General features: G+C 53.2%; 1 protein-coding gene across 7 annotated transcripts in view; it reads right to left on the bottom strand.

Annotated features, from left to right (window-relative positions):
• Positions 1-15,806, bottom strand: part of RHBDD1 (rhomboid domain containing 1) — a 97,261-nt gene that overhangs the window by 55,096 nt on the left and 26,359 nt on the right. For all 7 annotated transcript variants that reach the window (XM_036254273.1, XM_036254278.1, XM_036254280.1 and 4 more), the window contains exon 3: positions 1,676-1,764. In XM_036254273.1, coding sequence (XP_036110166.1) covers positions 1,676-1,764 — 89 coding nt within the window. The remainder of the gene's footprint in view (positions 1-1,675; positions 1,765-15,806) is intronic.

The raw sequence follows: 15,806 nt of genomic DNA, 5'->3' as shown, positions 1-15,806 counted from the left end.
CTGTACAAGTAGAGATGCTCTGGCTATAGAGAGAATTTGCCCTCAACAGGACTGTTAGAAGAGCCATGCTCCTTACCCTTCTTAAGAGACTTTCCCTTTCTTGTCCTTAACAGGGCAGTAGGACAGGCCATTCAGCACTGCTGAAGGAAGAGAGAGAGGAAGGAGTCACAGGACATGCCTTCAAAGTGATGCTCCTCTTCCAGGAGTAATCAGACAGCACTCTGCGTGTGGTTGGTTATTTTCCCAGGGGTCCTGTGTCAACTCAATTCCCAGATCACTCTAGATCTCTAGATCCTCCAGATCTCTCTCTGGCTTTCCCCAAACAAAGGGCACAGAGATCACAGGCTATTGTAAACAGCACTGAATGCTTGTTTCAACTTTCATTTTCTATTGTATTTTCTATTTTCCTTTGAAAATAGAATGATGTAGAAATATGTCTCCATAAAAGAAAGGCAAGGTTTTAAGAATGAAAGCCGAGAGTTTAAGTATTATAATTACAGGGGAAATCATCTTTACACACAAAACACTTGCCTACATTTTGTAATGTGTGCAAAAAAGCATTACTAACCACTTAATCTGCAGACACACATAGAAAAATGAAACAAAACATTAAAATCTTTTTTTTTTTTATCAGAATTGAGAGCACTTGGGCAACAAAGCTTATTACTAGATTTCCATTATTAGGTTGCATCAGAAATATAGTAAAACTGGACATTTTCAATAAATGAAGCGCCCACTGCCTCCTCCAAGCCGACGTGTGCACTGGAAACACAGGAATAAGCACATGTAGAAAAACGGGATCTGCTTAGATGCAGCGCAGCCCGTAAAAATCACCCAGAAGCGAACACCATCTGCTAACGGGGGAACAGCCAGTGCCTGGAAGGCTCTCGAACACCATGAGCATTCGATGCTTCTCGAGAACATCCGTCCTCGCCACAAACTGTGCAAACAAATCATGTGTGGTTCAAGAAAAGGTAAAATAGTCTCAGAAGATTTCCCATGAATAAAAGATGAAATATTGGAACCCATATGGCCTTTAAAACTAGTGTTTGCAAAACAGTGTCCTTAAAAGTCATAAGCAGTGTCGATTTTAAATTGAGGTCTACAAAAATTCATCTATTTCTAAATAAAGTGTTTTTATGGAGCATCAACATGAAGAAAACAAAAAAGAAAAGAAAAACAATTTTTGTGAACGCAGGAGCCAAGCTTTAAGCAGTAACAGACTTGGCTTGGCCCGGCATGAACATGTCTCTCCCGCCGAGGACCTGGTGGTCACTGAATTCTTTCAAATACTGGCTTTGCACTTTGTACAGATTTTTCTTTTTCTTGCACGTATACGGATTCACAGAATATTGTCGCGTGATGCATGACTTTCCGCCCGCATCAGTTCCGTGCACTGTCAAGACCAGCGCGGTTCTCCGTGAGCAGCACTTGTGCCGCGGGCATACACATACACTGCTGTTTGTCCCCTAAGAAAGCCTGGGTTTAGAACTGGGTTTGCAGCCTCTCTGGAGCTGAGTGAGGAGCCGCACCAGCGGCTACACTTCTTGGAAGTTTAGGAAGAGACTACTGGCAATTCCTGCGCAGAACCACAGGGGAACTTGGGCTTGCTTCTGCCCCGTGAAAATGAAGATGAACTTCCAACTTGTCACACCACAGGGGTTTCGTACCGTACCTGCACAGGTCTCCATGATTTTCTTCAGAGGTCCATGAGTGTACAGGAGTCCAACGAGAATCCCGGCCAGATGCCCGGCGAAGGAGGTCCTGGGAGAGAAGGAGACCCTCTGTGAGTGTGTGTTGCGAAGGAGGTCCTGGGAGAGAAGGACACCCTCTGTGAGTGTGTGTTGGAAGGAGGTCCTGGGAGAGAAGGAGACCCTCTGTGAGTGTGTGTTGGAAGGAGGTCCTGGGAGAGAAGGAGACCCTCTGTGAGTGTGTGTTGGAAGGAGGTCCTGGGAGAGAAGGAGACCCTCTGTGAGTGTGTGTTGCGAAGGAGGTCCTGGGAGAGAAGGACACCCTCTGTGAGTGTGTGTTGGAAGGAGGTCCTCGGAGAGAAGGACACCCTCTGTGAGTGTGTGTTGGAAGGAGGTCCTGGGAGAGAAGGACACCCTCTGTGAGTGTGTGTTGGAAGGAGGTCCTGGGAGAGAAGGAGACCCTCTGTGAGTGTGTGTTGCGAAGGAGGTCCTGGGAGAGAAGGAGACCCTCTGTGCGGGTGGGATGGAAGGAGGTCCTGGGAGAGAAGGACACCCTCTGTGAGTGTGTGTTGGAAGGAGGTCCTAGGAGAGAAGGAGACCCTCTGTGAGTGTGTGTTGGAAGGAGGTCCTGGGAGAGAAGGAGACCCTCTGTGAGTGTGTGTTGGAAGGAGGTCCTAGGAGAGAAGGAGACCCTCTGTGAGTGTGTGTTGCGAAGGGGGTCCTGGGAGAGAAGGAGACCCTCTGTGAGTGTGTGTTGGAAGGAGGTCCTGGGAGAGAAGGAGACCCTCTGTGAGTGTGTGTTGGAAGGAGGTCCTGGGAGAGAAGGAGACCCTCTGTGAGTGTGTGTTGGAAGGAGGTCCTGGGAGAGAAGGAGACCCTCTGTGAGTGTGTGTTGGAAGGAGGTCCTGGGAGAGAAGGAGACCCTCTGTGAGTGTGTGTTGGAAGGAGGTCCTGGGAGAGAAGGACACCCTCTGTGAGTGTGTGTTGGAAGGAGGTCCTGGGAGAGAAGGAGACCCTCTGTGAGTGTGTGTTGGAAGGAGGTCCTGGGAGAGAAGGAGACCCTCTGTGAGTGTGTGTTGGAAGGAGGTCCTGGGAGAGAAGGACACCCTCTGTGAGTGTGTGTTGGAAGGAGGTCCTGGGAGAGAAGGAGACCCTCTGTGAGTGTGTGTTGGAAGGAGGTCCTGGGAGAGAAGGAGACCCTCTGTGAGTGTGTGTTGGAAGGAGGTCCTGGGAGAGAAGGAGACCCTCTGTGAGTGTGTGTTGGAAGGAGGTCCTGGGAGAGAAGGACACCCTCTGTGAGTGTGTGTTGTGAAGGAGGTCCTGGGAGAGAAGGAGACCCTCTGTGAGTGTGTGTTGGAAGGAGGTCCTGGGAGAGAAGGAGACCCTCTGTGAGTGTGTGTTGTGAAGGAGGTCCTAGGAGAGAAGGACACCCTCTGTGAGTGTGTGTTGTGAAGGAGGTCCTGGGAGAGAAGGAGACCCTCTGTGAGTGTGTGTTGGAAGGAGGTCCTGGGAGAGAAGGAGACCCTCTGTGAGTGTGTGTTGGAAGGAGGTCCTGGGAGAGAAGGAGACCCTCTGTGAGTGTGTGTTGGAAGGAGGTCCTGGGAGAGAAGGAGACCCTCTGTGAGTGTGGGTTGGAAGGAGGTCCTGGGAGAGAAGGAGACCCTCTGTGAGTGTGTGTTGGAAGGAGGTCCTGGGAGAGAAGGAGACCCTCTGTGAGTGTGTGTTGGAAGGAGGTCCTGGGAGAGAAGGACACCCTCTGTGAGTGTGTGTTGTGAAGGAGGTCCTGGGAGAGAAGGAGACCCTCTGTGAGTGTGTGTTGGAAGGAGGTCCTGGGAGAGAAGGAGACCCTCTGTGAGTGTGTGTTGTGAAGGAGGTCCTAGGAGAGAAGGACACCCTCTGTGAGTGTGTGTTGTGAAGGAGGTCCTGGGAGAGAAGGAGACCCTCTGTGAGTGTGTGTTGGAAGGAGGTCCTGGGAGAGAAGGAGACCCTCTGTGAGTGTGTGTTGGAAGGAGGTCCTGGGAGAGAAGGAGACCCTCTGTGAGTGTGTGTTGGAAGGAGGTCCTGGGAGAGAAGGAGACCCTCTGTGAGTGTGTGTTGTGAAGGGGGTCCTGGGAGAGAAGGACACCCTCTGTGAGTGTGTGTTGGAAGGAGGTCCTGGGAGAGAAGGAGACCCTCTGTGAGTGTGTGTTGGAAGGAGGTCCTGGGAGAGAAGGAGACCCTCTGTGAGTTTGTGTTGGAAGGAGGTCCTGGGAGAGAAGGAGACCCTCTGTGAGTGTGTGTTGTGAAGGAGGTCCTGGGAGAGAAGGACACCCTCTGTGAGTGTGTGTTGGAAGGAGGTCCTGGGAGAGAAGGACACCCTCTGTGAGTGTGTGTTGGAAGGAGGTCCTGGGAGAGAAGGAGACCCTCTGTGAGTGTGTGTTGGAAGGAGGTCCTGGGAGAGAAGGACACCCTCTGTGAGTGTGTGTTGGAAGGAGGTCCTGGGAGAGAAGGAGACCCTCTGTGAGTGTGTGTTGTGAAGGAGGTCCTGGGAGAGAAGGAGACCCTCTGTGAGTGTGTGTTGGAAGGAGGTCCTGGGAGAGAAGGAGACCCTCTGTGAGTGTGTGTTGTGAAGGAGGTCCTGGGAGAGAAGGAGACCCTCTGTGAGTGTGTGTTGGAAGGAGGTCCTGGGAGAGAAGGACACCCTCTGTGAGTGTGTGTTGCGAAGGAGGTCCTGGGAGAGAAGGAGACCCTCTGTGAGTGTGTGTTGGAAGGAGGTCCTGGGAGAGAAGGAGACCCTCTGTGAGTGTGTGTTGCGAAGGAGGTCCTGGGAGAGAAGGAGACCCTCTGTGAGTGTGTGTTGGAAGGAGGTCCTGGGAGAGAAGGAGACCCTCTGTGAGTGTGTGTTGTGAAGGAGGTCCTGGGAGAGAAGGAGACCCTCTGTGACTGTGTGTTGGAAGGAGGTCCTGGGAGAGAAGGACACCCTCTGTGAGTGTGTGTTGTGAAGGGGGTCCTGGGAGAGAAGGACACCCTCTGTGAGTGTGTGTTGGAAGGAGGTCCTAGGAGAGAAGGAGACCCTCTGTGAGTTTGTGTTGTGAAGGAGGTCCTGGGAGAGAAGGACACCCTCTGTGAGTGTGTGTTGTGAAGGAGGTCCTGGGAGAGAAGGACACCCTCTGTGAGTGTGTGTTGCGAAGGAGGTCCTGGGAGAGAAGGACACCCTCTGTGAGTGTGTGTTGGAAGGAGGTCCTGGGAGAGAAGGAGACCCTCTGTGAGTGTGTGTTGGAAGGAGGTCCTGGGAGAGAAGGAGACCCTCTGTGAGTGTGTGTTGTGAAGGGGGTCCTGGGAGAGAAGGAGACCCTCTGTCAGTGTGTGTTGGAAGGAGGTCCTGGGAGAGAAGGAGACCCTCTGTGAGTGTGTGTTGGAAGGAGGTCCTGGGAGAGAAGGAGACCCTCTGTGAGTGTGTGTTGGAAGGAGGTCCTGGGAGAGAAGGAGACCCTCTGTGAGTGTGTGTTGGAAGGAGGTCCTGGGAGAGAAGGAACCCTCTGTGAGTGTGTGTTGGAAGGAGGTCCTGGGAGAGAAGGAGACCCTCTGTGAGTGTGTGTGTTGGAAGGAGGTCCTGGGAGAGAAGGAGACCCTCTGTGAGTGTGTGTTGGAAGGAGGTCCTGGGAGAGAAGGAGACCCTCTGTGAGTGTGTGTTGGAAGGAGGTCCTGGGAGAGAAGGAGACCCTCTGTCGAGTGTGTGTTGGAAGGAGGTCCTGGGAGAGAAGGAGACCCTCTGTGAGTGTGTGTTGGAAGGAGGTCCTGGGAGAGAAGGAGACCCTCTGTGAGTGTGTGTTGGAAGGAGGTCCTGGGAGAGAAGGAGACCCTCTGTGAGTGTGTGTTGGAAGGAGGTCCTGGGAGAGAAGGAGACCCTCTGTGAGTGTGTGTTGGAAGGAGGTCCTGGGAGAGAAGGAGACCCTCTGTGAGTGTGTGTTGGAAGGAGGTCCTGGGAGAGAAGGAGACCCTCTGTGAGTGTGTGTTGGAAGGAGGTCCTGGGAGAGAAGGAGACCCTCTGTGAGTGTGTGTTGGAAGGAGGTCCTGGGAGAGAAGGAGACCCTCTGTGAGTGTGTGTTGTGAAGGAGGTCCTGGGAGAGAAGGAGACCCTCTGTGAGTGTGTGTTGGAAGGAGGTCCTGGGAGAGAAGGAGACCCTCTGTGAGTGTGTGTTGGAAGGAGGTCCTGGGAGAGAAGGAGACCCCTCTGTGAGTGTGTGTTGCGAAGGAGGTCCTGGGAGAGAAGGAGACCCTCTGTGAGTGTGTGTTGGAAGGAGGTCCTGGGAGAGAAGGAGACCCTCTGTGAGTGTGTGTTGGAAGGAGGGGTCCTGGGAGAGAAGAGACCCTCTGTGAGTGTGTGTTGCGAAGGAGGGTCCTGGAGAGAAGGAGACCCTCTGTGAGTGTGTGTTTGGAAGGAGGTCCTGGGAGAGAAGGAGAACCCTCTGTGAGTGTGTGTTGGAAGGAGGTCCTGGGAGAGAAGGAGACCCCTGTGAGTGTGTGTTGTGAAGGAGGTCCTGGAGAGAAGAGACCCTCTGTGAGTGTGTGTTGTGAAGGAGTCCTGGGAGAGAAGGAGACCCTCTGTGAGTGGGTGTTGCGAAGGAGGTCCTGGGAGAGAAGAGACCCTCTGTGAGTGTGTGTTGGAAGGGGTCCTGGGAGAGAAGGAGACCCTCTGTGAGTGTGTTTGTGAAGGAGGGTCCTGGAGAGAAGGAGACCCTCTGTGAGTGGTGTGTTGCGAGGAGGTCCTGGAGAGAAGAGACCTCTGTGAGTGTGAGTCCTGGGAGAGAAGGATGACCTGGGAGAGAAGGAGGACCCTCTGTGAGTGTGTGTTGGAAGGAGGTCCTGGGAGAGAGAGGAGACCCTCTGTGAGTGTGTGTTGGAAGGAGGTCCTGGGAGAGAAGGAGACCCTCTGTGAGTGTGTGTTGGAAGGAGGTCCTGGGAGAGAAGGAGACCCTCTGTGAGTGTGTGTTGCGAGGAGGTCCTGGGAGAGAAGGAGACCCTCTGTGAGTGTGTGTTGGAAGGAGGTCCTGGAGAGAAGGAGACCCTCTGTGAGTGTGTGTTGCGAAGGGGGTCCTGGGAGAGAAGGAGACCCTCTGTGAGTATGTGTTGGAAGGAGGTCCTGGGAGAGAAGGAGACCCTCTGTGAGTGTGTGTTGTGAAGGAGGTCCTGGGAGAGAAGGAGACCCTCTGTGAGTGTGTGTTGGAAGGAGGTCCTGGGAGAGAAGGAGACCCTCTGTGAGTGTGTGTTGTGAAGGAGGTCCTGGGAGAGAAGGACACCCTCTGTGAGTGTGTGTTGCGAAGGGGGTCCTGGGAGAGAAGGAGACCCTCTGTGAGTGTGTGTTGCGAAGGGGGTCCTGGGAGAGAAGGAGACCCTCTGTGAGTGTGTGTTGTGAAGGAGGTCCTGGGAGAGAAGGAGACCCTCTGTGAGTGTGTGTTGTGAAGGAGGTCCTGGGAGAGAAGGAGACCCTCTGTGAGTGTGTGTTGGAAGGAGGTCCTGGGAGAGAAGGAGACCCTCTGTGAGTGTGTTGCGAAGGAGGTCCTGGGAGAGAAGGAGACCCTCTGTGAGTGTGTGTTGTGAAGGAGGTCCTGGGAGAGAAGGAGACCCTCTGTGAGTGTGTGTTGTGAAGGAGGTCCTGGGAGAGAAGGAGACCCTCTGTGAGTGTGTTGCGAAGGAGGTCCTGGGAGAGAAGGAGACCCTCTGTGAGTGTGTGTTGTGAAGGAGGTCCTGGGAGAGAAGGACACCCTCTGTGAGTGTGTGTTGGAAGGAGGTCCTGGGAGAGAAGGAGACCCTCTGTGAGTGTGTGTTGTGAAGGAGGTCCTGGGAGAGAAGGAGACCCTCTGTGAGTGTGTGTTGTGAAGGAGGTCCTGGGAGAGAAGGAGACCCTCTGTGAGTGTGTGTTGTGAAGGAGGTCCTGGGAGAGAAGGACACCCTCTGTGAGTGTGTGTTGTGAAGGAGGTCCTGGGAGAGAAGGAGACCCTCTGTGAGTGTGTGTTGGAAGGAGGTCTGGGAGAGAAGGACACCCTCTGTGAGTGTGTGTTGGAAGGAGGTCCTGGGAGAGAAGGAGACCCTCTGTGAGTGTGTGTTGGAAGGAGGTCCTGGGAGAGAAGGAGACCCTCTGTGAGTGTGTGTGGAAGGAGGTCCTGGGAGAGAAGGAGACCCTCTGTGAGTGTGTGTTGTGAAGGAGGTCCTGGGAGAGAAGGAGACCCTCTGTGAGTGTGTGTTGCGAAGGAGGTCCTGGGAGAGAAGGAGACCCTCTGTGAGTGTGTGTTGGAAGGAGGTCCTGGGAGAGAAGGAGACCCTCTGTGAGTGTGTGTTGCGAAGGGGGTCCTGGGAGAGAAGGAGACCCTCTGTGAGTGTGTGTTGTGAAGGAGGTCCTGGGAGAGAAGGAGACCCTCTGTGAGTGTGTGTTGCGAAGGGGGTCCTGGGAGAGAAGGAGACCCTCTGTGAGTGTGTTCCGCCGCTGATTACAGACAGCCTGTCTTCTCATTAGCCCCGTGCATGTCAATTAGTCACAGTTGCAGGCTTTGCTCCACATTGCGTCTTTTATGTGAGCAGCATTTAACTCAGTCCAAAGAACAACATTTCCTACCTTTCGGGGGGGGGGGGCGGTGAATAACAACCACCACATGTTTAAAATGCAATCTCCCCTCCTTGGCCAAGAGAAGTGGGCGGGCCCCTTCCGAGCAGTGGAAGCACCTTGTCAAGACAACCTACTCTATTTCTTCCGCGTGTTTTCCGCAGCTCTTATCACAAAACGTAAATGACAGTTTTCTGTGAGTTAAATCCGGACTGATCCAGCCACTGCGTGGAAGGTATCTGCCTGAGTCCGTGGCAGAGCATACAGCTGTGGCTTATCCATCACGGACCGGTGAGGCCGAGAGCAGAGAGACTCAGCCGACCACACTGAGATGTCCACGTGCCCACCCCCAAAGTCGCCCCCCTCTAAGGCGTCTTCATGTGCCACTCAGCAAAAAGACACAGCGATGCACTGCAAGCCCGAAAGATGAGTTAGGGCATCAACTGGTTCCACTGTCCTTAAGTTGGCATCTGAGATTGGCAGTCACTTACACGTGTAAATTCAAGGCGAGCCCAGCTCAGGACATGCTGAATGAATAAGAGAGCACATGAGAGACAGGCCGCCGGCAGGTCTCCCTGCCCCCAGCTCAGGACATGCTGAATGAATAAGAGAGCACAGGAGAGACAGCCAGCCAGCAGGTCTCCCTGCCCCCATCTCCTGCTCTCACCTGGCCCCACACAGCCAGCAGTGACCTGCCTGAAGCAGAGGGGTCATGTCACTGACACGCTGTGAAACTCACATTTCTCTGCAGCCTGTAGTCGCCGCCTTCCCACACTCCATCCCTTCCCTCCACCCTCACTGTCTGCTAAACCCACAGCCCAGGGCCGGAACCCCAAGTACCAAACAGCACCCCTGCCCTACAGATCAGGCCCCAGCTGGCGTCTCTCTTCCCTCCCAGTGCCCTCCTTCGCTGCAGGACAGATCCGGCCTTCTGGGCAGCAAACATGTTTACATGTCTGTCTGTCTGTCTCTTACAACCTCCCCACCCCCGGACAATCTTACTCATCTGTTATGCTAAATTGGAAGCTAAAAACCACAAGTGTATGAACGCATTTCCCTGGCTTGGGGAAATGGCTCCTCGCTCCAGAAGGGGGCTCCTGAAAGTTTTCAAGGGGCCAAAGTCACCTCCAGGAGACGTGTCGTAGGCATTTTTCACGTAGCCATCACAGCCACCTAGGAAGGTGCCTGGCACAGGTGACACACTCCAATGTGTGTGGAATGAATGGTCTGAGTGCCCCAGGATGGTTTCACCAAGGCCACCAGGAGGCACGTCCAAACCACTGGGATCTTCAAGGTGGAGGGCTCGCTGCGCCAAGACAGTCACTCACACACAAGACCTAAAGTCAAAACCCCTCCGTGTCACCACCACAGCAACCAGCAGCGGACAGAGGCCCTGGAGCACAGACGAGGCAGCGACAACTAGTTTCGTTGTCGCAGGGCGAGCAGAGGACTTGCTGGCTCCCAGGGAGAAGAACAGCAGGGCCCTCAGAGGAGACAGGAAAGGGAGCCTCTGTGGACGTACGGCACAGGCCTGTCGCCATTAGCCAGGTCGTCACGCCATTGTCCAAACAAGCCCGGCACACACACCACACACTGAGACACACACACCACACACTGAGACACACACACCACACACTGAACACACACACCACACACTGAGGCACACACACCGCACACTGAGGCACACACACCGCACACTGAGACACACACACCACACACACGCACTCCTCCAGGAGAGCTATTATTTTCACCTAATACATCTACCTCCCAGGAGGTGTAACGTCATAATAAAAATTCGGGATCAGACACTTGGTTTCCCATTTCAGGGAAGAACAGCATTAACGGTGCTTCTCTTTAGCTTTTCAAAAAATTAAAATAAAATAAAAAAGACTTATTTTATTCTTTTTTTAGGCTACATAATACACTCCAACTAGTTCTAGGAATGGCAAAAGAAAGTGGTAAATTGAGGGATTTAAAAAAAAACGCGGCCAGAATCAATTAAAAAAAATAATAACCTCAATTTATGGAAAACAATAAAATAACATCAATATTTTTTAAACTTTCTAAACTAACCTTTATGGTGGATCATATAATTATAAAAAATAATGAAAGAAAATTTCAGTTTAAAATCACAATCACTCAATCTTGAATTTCATTTACAATTTAGAGTACAATTCAGTTCAATGAATTTCTCATCTCTCTACATGAGTTGGTAGAAGTTTTAGTTGTAATCTAATTGTCCCAATATAATTGTGAATAACTAGGAAAGAGAAGCTTATCTTCCAATAACCAGAATTTTTCACAAATTCCCATCTCAACACTCTAGCTGCCCTTGTTTCATCTTGTCACCTTGCAATGAGCCAGCTCGTAGCAACAGGAAGGCAGAGGGAGGCCAGACACTATGAGCATGGCCATCGGGCAGCTGCACCTTCGCACTCCCCAGGGAACCATGAGTCCATTCCCTGCAGGTCCCTGGGGGAAGGGCTCCAACAAAGGGGAGATGGACGCATGCACAGTAAAGTCAGGGTGACTTAGGGAAGGTGCCTGTCAGTCTATCCCAGGAACAAAGATCATTGGCTAGAGGGGTGGGGCCAACGCAAGCCTGTGAAATCTAGGAATACTTACTCCGCAGACAAAGGAATTCCCTCTCCCTTGGCTCCCCTGTTCCCAAGCTGTGCCCCTGCTTCCACGCACAGGCCTGTGCTCCCTCTACAGTCATGTGGCCCTAGAAGGTGATGGCTCATAACCATGCGGACCCCACATGCAATGGCCTACAACTGGGAACACAAACTAAGCTAGCCTGATGGGGGACTGGACTGGGCTCCAACATGGAATGGAAACTCTGGCACTGGCTTTAATCCAGCCGTGGTGAAGACACAGCTGGACTTCATCCATGGTGGACAGAGGGAAGAGGGGATCCTGGAAACTCAGGGGTTTAGCCCAGCTGGTGTAGCTCACTGGCTGAGCGTCGATCCATGCACCAAGAGGTCACCAGTTTGATTCGCGGTCAGGGCACATGCCCAGGTGGTGGGCCTGATCCCCAGTGGGATCAGCCAATCAATGTCTCTCTCTTTCTCTCTCTCTCTTTTCCTCTCTCTAAAATCAATACAGCAAAAATTTTTTTTAAAGAAACTCAGGGTTTTAATTCCACACAAATAAAAATCATTCAGTCTCCCGTGCAGGTATCAGGAAATTCCTTTTGACGTCACAAGAAGCGAAAGGTGGGGACATGGAGAGCTCCCCACTGACAACAATTTCAGCTCTATAAAGGTATTCTTATTTTAAAATAAAAGTAGGAAGAGATTATGACGTTACTCAATCAAAATTGAGAATGTCTCGATACTGCACATAAGGGGAGGATTCCGCCCACGAGAAAAGGAAGTACTCGCTCACTTTAAGAGGCATGTTACTCTCTCCGTGACACTGGTAACCATCTGACAAGGAGCTCCTTCCTCCCTCTGTGAGATGCCCTTTGCCCTTGTCCTGGGAGAGGGAGAGGACCTGCAGAGAGAAAGCGAAAATCGAAGTGGGGCCTGCCTTCTCCTCAGAAGCACTAGGATTGGGGCACCTTATCCTTGCCCCTGGGGGTGCTGTGGAGGCAGAAGGGGGACCTGGGGCAGAAGGCTTCTGTGTGCTCTAATCAGTGGCTGGGATCCACCTGCAACTGTTCCAGCTTCAGAAGCCGACTGTGTTGTTATCATAATTAGACATGCAGAACAGACATGTGGAGGTGGGAGGTGTCTGAGGAAACCTGGGCTCACAGCAGCCCTCCTGAAGGCGTGGGCTCCACTCTGTCCTTCGTTCTGCCTGGAGGGTGACGCCTCAAGGGACCGAGGATTCGTTACAGCCTGCCTCCCTCTATCCGAAGTCAGAGTAGTTCCACAGGGACAGAACCAGCATATTCAACTCTATAGTTGTGACCACACCTGACGCCGTACACGCCAGACACTAACACTCAGTAAATAGCTACTGAGCGGGTGCAGGAGTGGAATTAAAATGACACACAGAAGGCATGAATCTAACATACATTACAACTGTTTTATAAAAACAAGTGTCAACAGTCACGTTACCAGCTGTATGAGGATCACATTTCACTGGGAGAGGTAATAACTGAACATAACCCCCACCCCTTAGACAACGTATGACACAAAACGTACTCAATTAATACAACAATATCACTAACCCTATTATTACACCTAAGTGAGTCACTTAGAAGCTTTCTTTCTTCTGATAGCTCAGTAGTGACTCTTTTTAGAAAACCCCAACAGCTATCACCAACTATGGACTGTGCTAAGATACAGCCACAGGGACCAGGCACACCACCGCTTTGCACAGCCACACCAGGTGCACAGCCACACAGGGTGCACAGCCACAACGAGTGCACTGCACACAGGGTGCACAGCCACACAGGGTGCACAGCCACACCAGGTGCACTGCACACAGGGTGCACAGCCACACAGGGTGCACAGCCACACCGGGTGCACTGTACACATGGTGCACAGCCACAACGGGTGCACTGCACACAGGGTGCACAGCCACAATGGGTGCACTGCGCACAGGGTGCACAGCCATACAGGGTGCACAGCCACACCAGGTGCACTGCACACAGGGTGCACAGCCACACCAGGTGCACTGCACACAGGGTGCACAGCCACACAGGGTGCACAGCCACACCGGGTGCACTGTACACATGGTGCACAGCCACACAGGGTGCACAGCCACAACGGATGCACTGCACACAGGGTGCACAGCCACAATGGGTGCACTGCGCACAGGGTGCACAGCCATACAGGGTGCACAGCCACACCAGGTGCACTGCACACAGGGTGCACAGCCACACCAGGTGCACAGCCACACCGGGTGCACTGCACACGTGGTGCACAGCCACACAGGGTGCACAGCCACAACGGGTGCACAGCCATACAGGGTGCACAGCCACACCGGGTGCACTGCACACAGGGTGCACAGCCACACAGAGTGCGCAGCCACACCGGGTGCACTGCGCACGTGGTGCACAGCCACACAGGGTGCACAGCCACAACGGGTGCACTGCACACAGGGTGCACAGCCATACAGGGTGCACAGCCACACCAGGTGCACAGCCACACAGGGTGCACAGCCACACAGGGTGCACAGCCACACCGGGTGCACAGCCACACCAGGTGCACTGCGCACAGACGCAGTGGGAAGGAGACGAATCTGTCAGGGCCTCCACCACTCTACAAATATTACACATATCCAACACCCAAATTTAGGTCACTCAAATTCAGCTTCAGAGCGAGGATCGATGTAATTTCATTTGAACAGGGACAGTACCTTCAGCCAGTCGTCCTGAAACTTGCTCAGGTTCTAAGCCCCTCTCCATGTCTGGTGAAAGCCATGAACCCTGCCTGCAGGGAAACTACAGACACGTGGTAATTTTAAAACGTTCACAGGTGGCTTCAATGCCACCCCTGGACCTCGCGTTAAATACCCCGAAGTGGAAATAATCACGGCAAACAGAAGAACTGCACACCGAGCCCCGAGTCTAAGTAGTTCTATACTCAATCGGCAAAACATCTCATTTGTACTCAGATCCGAGCACGGGGGCAGCCATTCATTTAGATCACTTCAGCTCATTACCCTACTTCTGAGCTCAATCTCCTCCTACCTAGAGCCCCACGTTCCATAATGTTCTCACTTAAAGGTCGAGGGCAGGACACTCTGCTAGTCTTTGTATGTCCAGAGGTCTTTATTTCAGTTTCCTACGTTGATAAATACAGGCTCTCGTGGGGCTGCTGCGCGATGTTCATCAGTCCTCCGCTGGCAGGAAGAGTCTCCCTGCCCTTTGGACGGACTGTCATCACACCACAATCATTCCAGCCGCCACATTGTCTCCTTTACCCTCTGTGACATTCGCTGTGCTTTTCCAGCTGAGGTCTCGTGTCCCCCGACAAGTCTGAAAAAGTGCAGAAAGCCACTGTTTTCATCCGTGGACTTGCAGGCACACGGCGCCCGCACACTATCCACCCCACACAGAGGGGCTCGCCACGCGTTTACAGGACAAAACAAACGAAAAGACAAGACGTGGAAAGTGAAAATGAAATCAGCGTTGCCGCACACGACTTCTACGGGACGCTGCCGGTGAAGAGGTGATGGTGGAACCAGAGATGAAGACGTGCTGGCTGCATCTCAGAGCTGGGGAGAGAGTGTGGGTCTCAGGTGCGCAGCCTTGAGGCAGATCCTAGCGCCAGCAGTGCTCGTCCCTGCCGTGCAGTGCCACCAATCCTCCCTCCTCTGGGCCGAGACCCTGCAGGACGCCCCCACGCTCCCTCCGAGCCCGGGCGAAGGCATCAAGGCTGTGCTGTCACGGGCTGTGAAGGTCCCTCTGTTAAACGGCCAATCCCTTGCACAGCTGAGGAGGCTGCCCTCCCAGCACAGCTCCGAGAGCAGATGTTCCTCTGAGACCCGGTGCACGCAGACAACTGACCTCGTTAAGGATGCAGCCTGACGGAGACAGTGCTGGACAAGGTACGAGCAGGTGAGGAGAGAGGCCGTCAGCGCGGGGGGGCCTGTGGCACCGCGCCTCCCGCCCTCCTCCTGCGAGAGCTGCTGCTGCCAGCGGGGCCCTGGGCTGATCCCAAGCTCTGGGGCTTGGGCGTCACAGCAACAAGAGGTGGTGAGAGCTTTTCAGGTTATTGAACGCTAATGCCACTCGGAAAGATCTTGATAGGCTTGTTCTTTCCTAGACACACTGCTCAGTGGTTTTCCACCCTGGGTCCTGACCACTGCCGCAGCCCACGTCTTTGACGACAGCAACGTGGGAGATTGTTCTATATGTTCTGGCTCTTCACCATCCCTGCCTTGGGACCCCTCCCGCCACCTCTGGCCACAGGAGTACAAACTGGCCACCTTCCAATATTATATTCCCCCTAAGGTAGCTATATTGGCAATGCAACCTCTCTGTCCATGCTGATTTATTAAGCACGGCGCCAACGTCATGCACAGGGCTGGGAGCTGACCACTGACACCTACTTAAGTTCCAGACAAACACGATCGGGACAGAAACAAGGATACTGCAAAGGTAGGAGAAGCACCTTACAAAAGAACTTCCCGGATCAGCGGGGATGCGGAGCAGTCCCTTGGCTCTCAGTTCCTTGTCCCACAGCGTGGCAGCAAGATAACCCATGAGCTGGTTCATGGGGGCCACTCATTCATCAACAAGTATGTACTGACCACGACGTGAATGAGACAGACACGGTCACTGCTTCACGGAGCTTACAATCTGGCAGGAGCAACACACACACACGTGACAGTGAACTGTGGTAAATGCAAGGAAGAGAGGCTGCTTCCCTAGCGGTCTGGTGGCTCAAGTGGCACCAAAAGTGACATCACGGGATGTGGAGCTAGCAGCCCCGCGACGAGGATGAGCGCTCCTGGGGGAGAGCACGTGTGTCAGCACTGTGGGCCGGGAAGAACCTGGAGTTCTGAAAGCGCTGATGGGGCTACTGGGTGGCTGAAGCTCAGTTAGCAAGGGGTAAGGACATGGGGTAAGG

This window comes from Molossus molossus, unplaced genomic scaffold (genome assembly GCF_014108415.1).
Source record: "Molossus molossus isolate mMolMol1 unplaced genomic scaffold, mMolMol1.p scaffold_m16_p_11, whole genome shotgun sequence".
NCBI classification, from domain to species: Eukaryota; Metazoa; Chordata; class Mammalia; order Chiroptera; family Molossidae; genus Molossus; species Molossus molossus.
This window is presented reverse-complemented; position numbering and strand designations above follow the sequence as displayed.